We start from the raw sequence: 13,806 nt of genomic DNA on the forward strand, positions 1-13,806 counted from the left end.
TATGTTATTTGCTTAAATCCAGTCTAATAAATGAATACTGAGAAAACGGAAACAACACCGGAAGTGAGCAGGAGGGAAACCTCTCGCTCCGCGCAGCCTAGGAACTCTGCAAGTCTCGATTGGAGAGAAGCTAGCACGTTGCATTTGACGTGAAGTGGGACCTCGTCTTCCTGCTAGCCGTTTCTACTCTATTTGTCGCAGGTACCGTTTTACGAGCTTCAAATCAAAATTGTTTACAATTCAGAGACGAATACTAAGCCCAGGGGAGATTCGCTTCCTCACTGACTCGTACCGTTAACTATTATGGCTGGTAGCACCATCAATACAGTGCAGAATATTTTTCAAAGCATGGACTACGGACCAGCAGCAACTCCCAGCACTGCCACTGCACAGGTAAAGTTATCAACCTGGAACGCTAAACAGGACACTGAACGAAAATGGCTGGCGAAAAAACTTGAATATGCTGCTGCTGCTCACTGGCAAATATTAGCATGTATTACGTTTTGTTATAACATTTGAGCCATGTGAAGTTCATTAGTGTTAACTGGTAGCTGACTGGAACTCACAAGACAAACTTGTGACGTGTCTACTAGTAACGTTACCTGCATGTTACATGTACGAGTGTGTACAGTAGTTATGGAATGTAAAGGCTGAAGAAACGTGTTCCCATATCCCAGTACAGTCACTATATATAAATGTTGTCAGATTGCCCTGGTAGATTGAGGATACAGCTCCGAGATTGGTCTATAGACTATAGTTGACCTCATCCCTGCAGTTTGTCTTTTTTCTGTAACAATTTAGAGGCTGATTTAAGGTCGTCCAAGGAAAATGGAGCTGTGGAATATATCGGAAGATGAGCTTGGGGTTTCACAGAGAAGTTACACTCTGTACTTTGGTCGTCTGTCTGTAAATAGTTGACACATTCCGCCTTTGATCGGTCACTGTCCAGCAGAGGTGGGGTCTTCCTGACCAATAAAATGTCAGCATATAGAATCAAAATCAGAAAAGGATTGTTATTGCCAAGCACACTTAGAAGGAATTTACTTTGGTGGTTGGTGCATACATACAAACATCAACATGAAATTAACAAATAAGTACAAAATAACTGTTTAACATGAATTAAAACATTCAAACAGGAAAAGTATTAAGGAACATTTCACAGTTCAAGGTGTTTTCACTGTTGATTTGCTTTAATTAATGCAACATCTTTCCAAAAGTCAACAATAATCATGTGAAATAACTGTAATTTCTATATTGACCAAAATATTCTTGAGTATGATTTTTTTTTTCATAATCAATGCAGCCCTACTTAAGGCAGATTTTTAGGGCAGTCTACTTTAGATCACCAAAGTGATATTTTCTTAAAGGTCCAGCATGTAAGGTTTATAGTTGGTATCAAAATCGGTGTTGCCCTTTCACAAACCTGTCCTTTTTAATGAATATTTACCACCGCCATCAATTCCAAGTATTCCTATTGGCTTGAAATTTTACATTTCCATTAGCAAGAACTGGGGTAGACGCTCCATATTTATGTGCCATCTTGAAATATGTCAGCTGGAAAGGAACATACAGGATACATTGCCAAGGGGGTAAGCCTCTCCTCTCTAAGCGTAGGTCCCACGGCGCCATTTTAATGCTACAAAGCTATCACCTGCAGTTAGCATCCCATTGACCACCATTCATTTTGGCGCCACTGTGACAGTGAATAACTTTACATCTGAAGCATTTCAAGACTCTATTTGTCCGTTGTTTATTTCTAAAGAAACACAACAATGTATAAAAGGCTCCATTACCATGTACCTCACGGTATGGCTTGGTAGCAGACGTTTTTGTAAAAATAGGCGTCATAACCACTCAACTTACTGTTGCATAGTCAACAAATTGCCGTATTGTCAAGAGAAGCACGCAAACAGTTTGGGCTTCCATTAGCTGTTTAGCTTTATTTACTAATGTTAACTAGCATGTTAGTTAGCAGTAATTAGCCTGTGTCTATGTTATCTCCTAACATATACCTACGCCCTCCGTCTCTGCTGATTGGGAATGATTGAGATTTCTCTTGCACAGCTACCAGAAGACTTACAACTTTCAGACAGGTTGCTCACGTCACATCTATGTCGTCAAGCTCAGTTGGAGGCTGCGCAGTAACCCATAGCAATCATCGGAAAAGAGCTTCTATTTTCCTCTACTGGTCTCCGTCCAGAACATCGGGATCTGTTGGTCCACTTCTTTAACTGTCTATGTACTGTATATTGCTCCGCCTTTTGCGCTTCGCTGTTACATGATAAACTCACAGGTTTTGCTAATGGGCATTGTCTCTTCCCTGGACCTTTAATGATGGCAAACACCTCTCAGCCAGGTTGCATCCTCACAGATGGTATTGGCCACTATCTTTTTAGGCTTTTCATGTGCTTGAATATTGACTGTGGCTTTCTTCTCCACCAGGCCTGGTTGGATAACCATTCCCGCTCTCTTGGTCTGTTCTTCGATGGCAAGTTTGTCTGTCCAGCAGACAGACAGAGTTGCTCCCTTGCTGATTCTAAAGGTGGGAGCAGCCTGAAAAGACCTTATTGGATAACAACACAGTTTACACTTAGCTCTTTTTCACGTTCATCCTTTCTTTTTTTACAATGTGAAAAAAATTTTTTTTTGTGAAACCTTACAATATCATTGCAACATCGATATTGATGTTTTTGTGATATCTGATTTTCTCCATATTGCCCAACCCTACTTAATATTTATCCTTTTTATCAAAACAGTAGTTTGTTTTTGATATCAATTCCTGGAAGAGCTCAGTAATGAAATTGTCAAATCACATTTTAGTTTCTGTTTGTAAATCTATATAAATGTAACTGATTGGGTTAAATGGTCCTATGCATTATTTCATATCGGTTGCAGGCCCCTGAATCAAATCCACATCGTATCCTGGAAGACTTTGATATCAGCAAATATTGTATTGTTGTCCAAAGAATCAATATAATATTGTATTGTGATAAAACGTGTGATTTACAATCCCTACTGATAAACTGACCACGTGCGTGTTTTTCTCTCCTCTGGTGTCCAGGTGGCCATGTGTGCAGCACAGTGTGCGCTGTGGAGGCGGATGTTTCCCAGGCTGCCTCCTCTGCTGTTAGCGGCCACAAGGCCTGGAGCAGCCTGAGCTGCTACCAGAGGGCCAAAGTGCTGCTCAGGTGGGCCTGTAACAATTACTACACAAAGTCTGATTGCAATTCTTTTACGTAATCGCCGTTTCTTTTAAACGGCAATAATTGCTAACATTAACTAAGGTCCTAAGGGTTATGGCTGTTCATTTAAAAAAACAACAACAATGTTTTGTGATAATATAGAGGCGTGGTTTACTCCATAGGCTGTGTTATTACATTATCTGGGTTACATAACAGTGATTAATCCTTGGATTAATTTAAAACTTTAATTTGTTTAAAATATTAATATATAATACATATAAACATTTTCTAAATGTAAATCTAAATGCAATTGTTTTGTGGCAAAAACAAAATACTTTCAACCAGGAAACTCTTGTTCATTTCTCGGGAGAGATGTTTTAATCTCAACCACAATGTTTTTCTTAAACTTAACAAGTTGTTTTGGTGCCTAAACTTAACAGTCATTGCCACTTGATGCAAATTTTTTCTGGCTAAACTCCACTCCCAGAGCCCCTAAAAGGACCATCATCTGGCGGTACCTGTACCCGGCTCTTAGTCACCTATTGGCGGCTAACCAACTGGCGCTGGTAGCCGGCGTCCCAGAGCTCTAATATAACCGCCAGCTGCCGTCTAGATTTTATGGTACTTTGGGACTTTAGACTGCTAATTCATACATACAGTACAGGCCAAAAGTTTGAACACACCTTCTCATTCAAAGCGTTTCCTTTATTTTCATGACTATTTACATTGTAGATTATCACTGAAGGCATCAAAACTATGAATGAACACATGTGGAATTATGTACTTAACAAAAAAGTGTAAAAAAAACTGAAAACATGTCTTATATTCTTGTTTCTTCAAAGTAGCCACCCTTTGGTCTGATTACTGCTTTGCACAGTCTTGGCATTTTCTTGATGAACTTCAAAAGGTCGTCACCTGAAAGGGTTTCCCAACAGTCTTGAAGGAGTTCCCTGAGATGCTTAGCACCTGTTGGCCCTTTTGCCTTCACTCTGCTGTCCAGCTCTCCCCAAACCATCTCGATTGGGTTCAGGTACGGTGACTGTGGAGGTGCAGCAGTCCATCACTCTCTTTCTTGGTCAAATAGCCCTTACACAGCCTGTGTGTTTGGGGTCATTGTCCGAGGTGTAGTTGGAAGAGATGTGTTTTTAGCCTTCAGCGGAAGATGCTTAGGCTTTTGGCTATCCTGATGTCAATAGGGAGCTCATTCCACCATTTAGGAGCCAGGTTGGAAAACAGTCAGGATTTTGTTGAGTGATTAGTTGTCCCTCGCTGTGAGGGGCAGCAAGCAGGTTGACTGAGGCAGAGCTGAGTGGGCGGGTTGGGGTGTAAGGTTTGAACATGTCCTGGATGTATTCTGGGGCTGATCCATTCGTGGCCCTGTTCGCAAGTACTAGTGTCTTGAAGCGGATGCGGGCAGCAACTGGTAACCAGTAAAGAGAGGAGGAGCGGTGTAGTGTGAGAGAACTTGGAGAGGTTGAAGCCAAGTTAAGCTGCTGCGTTCTGAATGAGCTGCAGGGTCCGGATGGCACATGCTGGCAGGCCAATTAGCAGGGAGGTACAGTAGTCCAGGTGTGAGATGACTAGAGCCAGAACCAGAACTTGAGCCGCATTCTGTGTTATAAGGGAAAGTATCTTTCTGATGTTATGCAGGAAGTATCTACACAATCGGGTACTTGTAGCAATGTTGGTAGTGAAGGAGAGTTGGTCGTCAAGTGTCACACCCAGGTTTCTAGCCGTCTGGGTGGGGATTACCACAGGAGTTGTCAATTGTTAAAGTCAGGTCCTGGGTAGGAGAGCGACAAACCCAAGATAATTGGTGTACGGAGAGAAGAGGAGGGGACCCAGGACTCATCCCTGAGGAACCCCAGTTTTGAGTGGACAAGGTTCTGAGGTAGATCCTCTCCGAGTTACCCCGTAGGTTTGGTCTGTCAGATAAGATGTGAGGAAAGCGAGCGCAAAGCCTGAGACACCCAGATCCTGGAGTGTCGGTTCACTGTGTCAAAGGCAGCAGAAAGGTCCAGAAGGATGACAATGGAAGAGAGTGAGATTGCTCTAGCGATGTGAAGCTGCTTAGTGATTTCACAAAGTGTGGTGGGTGAATGAAGAACGTATATATACAAACTCCCCTTTACACATGTGAGGAACCTCAGCGGTGACTGTTAGCACCGCTGTCCTGATGTGGAGATTAATGCCCTGTCCTCCACAGGCTAGTGGGTGTCCTCGGGCAGCACGGCCAGTGTGTGTCAGAGCTGTGCGAGCTGTGTGAGGCTTCTTGCTCGCCCTCCGCCCTTGTCAGACTGCTACAGTACTACAGCAGCTGGGCTCAGCTTAGAGACATGCTCATCCCCCACTGGACACCGTTGGGTGAGCTTAACAGGGGTTTTATTCACAAAGAAATACTTGGTGTTATTATTCATTTTCAATAGAGCTCTCCTTTCAATCTTTTGTTTTTCTTGTTTCCCAGGTGTGGTGGCTGTAGTCGTCTCTGAAGACTGCTCTCTCTACTCCCTTATGCTCAAAGTTCTACCAGCACTCGCCATGGGTAACACACACACACACACACACACACACACACACACACACACACACACACACACACACACACACACACTGTAATAATGATATACACATTGAAAAAGTTCCTTTGTACCTTAAGATCAAATCTAGGGCTACAACTAATGATAACATTCATTACTGATTAAGCAGCAGATTGTTTTCTTGATTGATCAATTGTAATTAAACGGCTACTTCACCGATTAGCAGTAAAGGAGAATTCCGGTCAATTTCAACATGTAGGTCTGTTGTTTGTAAATTTGGAGTTCTGTCAATGGAGAGAAAAACAACACCGAGTTATCCTCCTGCTAGAGTTAGCACCCAACAGGCTTTAACAGGGCAAGTTTTAAACGTGTTTTTAGCCTCTAAACATCTTGAAAACTTCATTAAAAGTGCCTACCCATGTGCAGTGATTCCTTCCAAGGGGACACAGTGAATCTGACTGCTGTAGCTGTGACAACACCAGAACTAAACAGAGCAGAATTAGCACAACTTTCATGTATTTCTTTCACATATACAGCAGTCAGATTCACTGTTTTCCCTCAGAAGGAATCACTGCACATGGGCAGGATGTGTGCAAACAGAGCGGAAATTAACTAAAACGTCTTCTTTGTTTTGTGGCGTGTTGCAACCATAAAAGGACTTAACTTAATCCCAACTTATTTTTTGGGCAAATAACATTTCCATCAGCGTTTATTGCATGAGCTGTATATTGGTCAAGATAAAATCCGATGAGACAGAACGTATTTCCTTTGAGTCTACATTAATGAAATTCCATCAAATTTTACTGTTTCCTTAAGGCATTTTTCATTTGATATCACTTAATTCAGATAAAACGTGTAGATGGAAACATAGCTAGTGTGTGAATGTGTGTGTGAATGGTTCCTGTACTATGTAAAAGCACTAGTCGTTAAGACTAGAAAAGCGTTATATAAATACAGCCCATTTGACTACATCCAACTTCAACGAAACTCCCAACGCGAGTTCAGAGACTGCTGTGTTTTTGTGGAAACGTGGCTGAACAACAGTGTACCGGACTCCGCTATCTAGCTAGTTAGCCTTCCGAGCAGATGCTGCTCTGGCGGGTAAGACTCGTGGAGATGGGCTGTGTTACCACGGACACGGACTGGTGCACAAATGCTGTGTCTAGCTATTTTGATAATCTGTTTGAGTAATTTTTATGGAAAAAAAGAAAAAAATTTCTGAATCTGAATTTCCAGCTTCTTAAATATTTTCGAGTTTCTTCACTCCTCTGTGACCTGTGATCTTGGGATTTGAGAAACGCTGATCGACATTTTTCACCAATTTATAGACCACAACAACAAGTAATAAAGAAAAATCAAGGACATAATCAACAGAATTAATCGAATAATTGTTAGTTGCAGCCCTAAAATTCTTACATTTGAGATGCTAAAACCATTGAAAATAATTAATTGGTTATCAAAATAGTAATTTCTGTCAGGTGATTACTTGCCTTATCATTTCAGCTCCAATCAAAACTGTTGAGTCATAATTGAATTCTTCTAGGCAACTCTGTCGTCGCTGTCCCTGGTCGGAGCAGCGCCCCTCCTGCGCTCCTCTTGGCCCAGCTTTTTGTGGGAGCAGGACTTCCCGCCGGGGCTCTTAATGTCTTAACAGGAAGTGACATGTCGCTGGGTGCCAAAGTGGCCCAGAACCCGAGCATCAGCTACGTCACCTACAGCGGCAGCAAGCAGGTACGTGTGTCAAAAACTTGGTGTTGCTTTCTTAAACAGAAAAACCTTCCAATTCATTTGTTCTGAAGCTTTCCAGTCTGTTTTTAGTTTTACCAAAATGTCTGTAATCAATAAAGGGGATAGTTTTGGTACCGCCAGAGGTTCTGCCGGATGTCTATCATTTTCCGCTTTCTTTGTGTTGGCATTCTAAACTCCGGTCAATTCGGGAAACATCCTGCAAGCTTTTTTTTGGTGTAAAATTTTCATCGCACACTAGACAGTCATTTTAATCCCAGAGCTTGCCTCCCTACGTGCACGGTCCACCACAAGAGACTATTTAGCAGAGGCACCGTATACGTGCGCCCGGCGCTTAATGCTACCCAAGACGATAGTGATTGGTTTAAAGAAATGCCAATTAACCAGAGCACGTTTGTCTCCCGTCCCAGAATGCTGTGTTTTCACAGCGCTGTGGAGATAGGTCTGGTGACGCGAGACTATTAGAACAACAACTCTCTCTTTCAGGATGGGGTGACGCTGTGTAAGACCACAGCAGGGATGGGCGTTCCTGTTTCTGTCTCCTGCAACATAGGCGCTAGGTGTCCCTTCATCATCTTTGAGTCAGCCGACATCGACAGCGCAGTGGATGCAGTAATAGAGGCTGCCTTCAAGAAGAAAAGAGAGGTGATTCACACTAATAAGTATCCCCGATAGAAGGATAGAGTGTCTCATGCCATCCCATAAGACCACCATGCCTATTTTAACAATCTTCTTTTCCTCTGTCCCATCAGGTCCACTGGGTGTTGTGTGTGCAGGAGAGCGTGCAGGACAGTGTTGTGGCCCGTCTCAGGCTCCGTATGGCAGGGATGAAGTGTGTGGCCCTGCACAGTGAGGGGGACAGGGTCCTGGTGGACACTGCAATACAGGTCGCTCAGCAACAAGGCGCCACGGTTAGTCTGAAACACAAAAAAAACAACCTGTGCTTATATTCAGTGACCTTGCTGTTTTAAAACGGAAACGGTCTATGTTCTTGCTAGCTTTTTATCCCAGTATACAGAACTAATATGTGTCCATAATATCACGCCTGAAAGTGCATATCACAGACCATTCACGTACACTGGGCATGCACATACCAGTAAGACTGATATAAGGCTGCCGTCTCCTTTCCCGCTCTGGCTTGTACAATGTGCTTTTGTCCGGATTCAATTATTTCACGATACATAGGTTCCAAATCAATTTGTATTGCGATTTTTATTTATTGTGACTCTAGAAGTATTGCGATTCGATAGTATATAGTTGCGATTTTCTTTCCCTTCTTTAACAAAAAGAAAAGTTGAATAATGCCGTTCTAGAGACAATATATCATGAGACATTTCTTAAAACTAATTGTTTTCTAAAAAGAATGCACGTCGTTAAGTCCGACATTTATTTAATTTGTAAAGAAGTACATAACATGAATTTACTGCTTTCAGTCTGTTTTGCTGGAAACGGATATAATGTAGTCGCCGTCGGCCGTACCATATAAACAGAAAATATTAAGCTGAATCATTTGTAAAAAAAAAAAAGAAGATATATTGATTCTAGGGACAAGAATCAATTCTAAAAATCCTTGCAAAAAAATACAATACTTACGACTTTCAATTTCTTTTCTCCACCATTAGTTTCTGCCCGTCCAGGCTTAAAACGGAACAACCCCAGAGTAAAACGGGGCTTCAACAGCATATCCAAACATCTCCGTTAGGGTCTCGGAAATGCCAGAGTAGTATGGATGCAAAGGCGGAAACGTAGCAAAAGATGTGCGTTAAAAGTAGTATGGATTTAGTCTGACCGTAGAGTTCACACTGTAACTGTTACTTAGGTGATGGACTTGAATTCAACTTTTTGAATGTATGCCAAGATCAAAAAGGAAAAATAAGAAAATGAAGGAGTTAAAAAGTAATAATGAGTTGTAACATAAAGGTGTTCAGTTTTCTTACTTAGTAAATGAAAAACAGTTAATTTCTTTCTCTCTGGTCCCCAGTTGGTTCAGTCGTGCGCTGCCCCCCCTTCTGGTGCTCAGTACCCTCCCACAGTGCTCTGCGGAGCGGCCCCCTCCTCTCCATTTGTGGTCAGCCCTTCCCCTGGACCACTGCTGCCACTCCTGACATTCAGAAGCAACACAGAGGCAGTGAGCCTGGGTAAGGAAGCCTCTGGATGGAGATGCATGAGTGGAGATAGTTGGCTTTGGACAGTTAAGTTTCCTTTGATGAATATGATCAGTTCTCCTACAACGCCTTGTGAGAGACATGTTAAAGATGTTGGGCCCTATTTTAACGATCTGAAACGCCAAACACATGTAGCATTGTGGGTGGATTTCATGCTGTTGCTATTATACCGGCGGGATAAATGACTCTTGCACCCAACACAAATCTAAAATGGGTAGGTCTGAAGTAGCTACTATAATTATTCATTATAGTGTGGTTTGGGCGTAACGTGTAATAAACCAATCAGAGCGTTACTGTCACAGAGGAGAGAAGAAACTAGAAAATATATATATATATTTTTTTTTAAAGCTCTCAAACCGATTAATTGATTATCAAAATAGTTGCCGAATAATTAAATAGTTGACAAGCAGTTTGCAGCTCTTCATTTTAACATCAGTAATTCATTATCACAGTGATTGAGATAAAAAAAAATTGATGTTTTCCTTTTACATTTTATCATGCCACAGCGGTTTCTGTGTTCAATAAAACAGATTTCAGAGCAGTAATACACTAAGTATTTCACTTGTTCCACTGAAACAGTCTCTGTTCTGCAGGAAACCACAGTCCTCATGGCCAGGCCGCCTCCATCTGGACGGAAGACCTCACACTGGCTTTGGACATGGCAAAGAGGTTTTCTTATTATTATCCTCTTCTTTCCCTTTGTTTGTCCCTTTCCCATTTGTTTTTCATCTTCCACATACTTATCTTGTATGTTTCTTTGCCTTTTGCCTGTCTTCATCCAAACCACTATTTTTAGTTGTATACCTTCATTGTAGTAAATGTGTTCCTTTCTCTTCTTTCAGACTTCTAATTTAGTTTAGTTTATTTGCACGAATAAGTGAAATAAATACAATAGAATTTAAAAAACAAGCAACCACAATGCTTGTTTTCGGGCTTCTCAAAGAAGAGAGAAGGCCGAAAGGCGTATTCAGCCTCCTCCCCTAATACAAAAAAGCAAAAAAACAATTTACAACTAAAACATAGACAATTCTCTCATCCACATCCTTCTAAATCTCCATATCCCATTGTCTCTCAAGTTGTTTTTACAGGCAACACAAACAGTCGTGATATTTACATTCATCAATTCAAAGGTAATTTAGTTAATGTTGATGTTGATGGACTTTTCATTAGATTTGGCTTAGGTGGTGCCCAAAACAACTTGGGTGCTGTCCCCAAACCTTAAAATGGCAGAGAAAATCCTCCACCTGTGCCTTTTCTGCTTAGACAAGTCCAATTGTACGCTGTAAAAAGGATCTTTTCCTCCCTACTGATCCTTTGTTCTTCCTCCTCTCTCCTCAGTCTGTCAGTCGGCTCAGTGTGGGTGAACTCCCACTCGGTGTCTGACCCGTGTCTGCCTGTCTCTGGCCACAAAGACAGCGGCACCTGCACTGACGGAGGACACGAGGTGGGTCTCCGTAGTTAATCACACACTTAATTCGAGGTTAAAGGAAACGGTATAAAGCTTTGTTTAATTTACTCTCCATTTAATTGTTTAACTAATTATTGATGTGTTAAATTATATTTTTGACTTGTCCATTTACTACATTTGGTCAGTTTTTATATATAACAGGTCTTAGTAACCACTAGAGCTGCACGATATGAGGAAAATTCAGTTCAAGACTGTTGTTGAATATTGCAATAATGGTATTACTTGCGATAAATAAACAGATATTAAAGTGTACTCCGTTCTATAGCTTTCAGTATTCTGCAAATTTCTTGTTGAATAAAAAAAAAGAAAGAAAACCAGACATTTTAAACATTGCTTGATTGAATTAAAGATAAAAGCCACCACTAAAAAATGAATGGCACTTCATTTGTGTGAACCTCAGGAAGAGTAGTGGATGTTCTGCATCAGCTAATGGGGTTCCTAATAAAATAAAATCAAATGAAGTTACATTTGTAGTTTACGGATTGTCTCTGACTGTCTTTCGCGATATGTCACAGCCTTTTGCGATTTGTTTGTTGCGCCAGTTGATATCGCGATAATGATTGTGCAGCCCTAGTAACTCCTACACTGTCTTGTACTGTATGTTGCCTTTCTCTCTGCTCTCTGCCAGGGTCTCTACCAGTTTCTACGTCCGTCCTCTTCTTCCTCTCCTCTACCTCGCTCCTCCCCCGTCTCTATGGACTATTCAAAGTTTGGAACAGCGGCATCCCCCGCTATCTTTCCTGATGACTCAGACCTTGCCAGGTGGGTGTGTAATGCTCTTTTGTTATTACTTTAAGTTTGGTTTATAAGGTGTAACAAGGCATCATAGCCTGCCTAATAGGCACATTCTTAATATATTATTAGTATTTAAATAGCAGCATGATGTACAGTAATACATGCAGGGTTAAGGATAACTCCCCCCCCCCCCCCCCCCCCCCCCCCCCCCCCCCCCCCCCCCCCCCTCCCTCCCTCTCCCCTTAGCGCTCCAAAGCCCTACCTGCAGTTTGTCGGGGGTAAGTCATGTAAATCAGTGTCTGGCTGCAGTGTGGCTGTGCAGTCACCAGGGGGCGGCAGTGTGTTAGCCTATTGTCCAGATGGAGGCCGGAAAGATGTCCGTAATGCTGTGGAGGCTGCTGTCAAAGTCCAGCCTGGGTGAGAGCATTGCCATGCAAATATGTGCAAATTACACACACACTCTCTAAATCCAGCCAGAAAACACAAATAGGTAAGAGGTGGAATGAATCCTAGGCACTTGATATGATTATGAGGAATGATTTAAAAAGCCTTTTATATCTTCTTTACCAGACATTCCCCTCTCAAGATCTTTTTAAACTAGCACGATACCAATAGGGTACTTGTTGTGTTTCCAAAGTCACAAACCCAAGTCGTTTTTATTTTTCTGTCTAATTGGATATACCAAAGTAATATACAAACAATGTAGTCATTGTAATAAAACAGTTTCAACAAAGGATCATAAGAAACGGAGTAATGATAAATAATTCAAAAGCAACAAGTCAACAACATTTGCTCACCAGACTATATGTATGTATGTATGTATGTATGTATGTATGTATGTATGACAATTACGTAATGTGGCCCAGGGTCAACCACTGTTTTTCCTTGAAAAAATGTAAAATCTACTTTTCAGGCTAGACAGAGCTTTGAACCAGTCAATCTTTGCCCAAAATAAAACTATTTTTGGTAAAAATTGGATGTAATGAAAAACATTTATCAAGTTTTCAGTCTCTCACAAGGACCCAGATAGAAGGTATTTCACAAGCCAGTGGGCGGTTTGTGTTTATCACTACTCAAAGTTCAACTCGACAAATTTGCTGAGTCATATGCAGTATGTCAACAAAGTACATTAGTATCAACAGAGTTTGATTGCAGCACTTCTCAGCAGCATACACACACCATTAAAAGTGCAGTACATGCTCAGTATGGGCTTCCTGCATTCATACTTTTAGATTTTAACCATCATTTATGAGATCTTAACCTCTTAGCATGTCACCCCCTTTTTCCGGAGGGGTACGGGTGGGTGACAGGGGATGTTTAGGGGGAGATAGCAGGTCAGTAGATGCTTCAAAGCTGGGAACCGGAAAATTAATTTGAGATGCCGCTGAGTGCTGTCTGTCAAAGTTTTTGAAGTTATGAATGACAAATCTAAATTAAATAATTTAAATAAACTTCTAGTTTCATTTGATACCAATATCCTCACTCTAGCTTTCAAAAGGAGCCTGCTACAGCCTTTCAAAAAGCAAGCCTCATCCTGAGCTTCCTGTGTGTACAGTAACTCTGTTGGGGCGGCTGTGGCTTAGTGGTAGAGCAGTCCCATGTCCAAGTGTCTTTGGGCAAGACAATCTATAAATATAAATACAATCTATTTACTGGGCTTTTATTGGGCTTTTATTTTGAAAGATTTGCCTTCATGATACATGTCAGTTTGCTTTTATGATATATGGATATAGAGTACATTTTTTTTATTTACATCTGAAAAAGTATGTAATGGAGTCTATTAGAGCTACAAATGGTGATGATTGATTTTACGGCAGGCAGACAATGTTGAAAAAAAGGCAGGTAGCGTTTTAACCCTCATATTGTCCTCTGGTCAAATTGACCCGTTCTTTTTAACTACCCAAAATAACATGATTGATTCCACACGATGCTCTTTGGCAAGTACAAATCTCTACTTTCGTTAATTTTGGGGT

The 13,806-nt window shown here is 41.4% G+C and overlaps 1 protein-coding gene and 1 long non-coding RNA gene across 2 annotated transcripts in view; one reads left to right on the plus strand and one right to left on the minus strand.

Annotated features, from left to right (window-relative positions):
* Positions 1-118: 118 nt before the first annotated feature.
* Positions 119-13,806, plus strand: part of aldh16a1 (aldehyde dehydrogenase 16 family, member A1) — an 18,932-nt gene continuing 5,244 nt past the window's right edge. The window contains exons 1-13 of the mRNA XM_032536879.1: positions 119-393; positions 2,443-2,542; positions 3,062-3,188; positions 5,389-5,546; positions 5,647-5,724; positions 7,263-7,450; positions 7,952-8,110; positions 8,218-8,376; positions 9,447-9,603; positions 10,224-10,299; positions 10,969-11,074; positions 11,727-11,860; positions 12,080-12,250. Coding sequence (XP_032392770.1) covers positions 304-393; positions 2,443-2,542; positions 3,062-3,188; positions 5,389-5,546; positions 5,647-5,724; positions 7,263-7,450; positions 7,952-8,110; positions 8,218-8,376; positions 9,447-9,603; positions 10,224-10,299; positions 10,969-11,074; positions 11,727-11,860; positions 12,080-12,250 — 1,703 coding nt within the window. The 5' untranslated portion in view covers positions 119-303. The remainder of the gene's footprint in view (positions 394-2,442; positions 2,543-3,061; positions 3,189-5,388; positions 5,547-5,646; positions 5,725-7,262; positions 7,451-7,951; positions 8,111-8,217; positions 8,377-9,446; positions 9,604-10,223; positions 10,300-10,968; positions 11,075-11,726; positions 11,861-12,079; positions 12,251-13,806) is intronic.
* The window catches only part of LOC116702615 (uncharacterized), a 2,752-nt gene continuing 2,232 nt past the window's right edge, over positions 13,287-13,806 (minus strand). Inside the window, exon 3 of the long non-coding RNA XR_004335210.1 lies at positions 13,287-13,338. This is a non-coding gene — a long non-coding RNA (uncharacterized LOC116702615). The remainder of the gene's footprint in view (positions 13,339-13,806) is intronic.

Source organism: Etheostoma spectabile, chromosome 15 (assembly GCF_008692095.1).
Source record: "Etheostoma spectabile isolate EspeVRDwgs_2016 chromosome 15, UIUC_Espe_1.0, whole genome shotgun sequence".
Taxonomy (NCBI): Eukaryota; Metazoa; Chordata; class Actinopteri; order Perciformes; family Percidae; genus Etheostoma; species Etheostoma spectabile.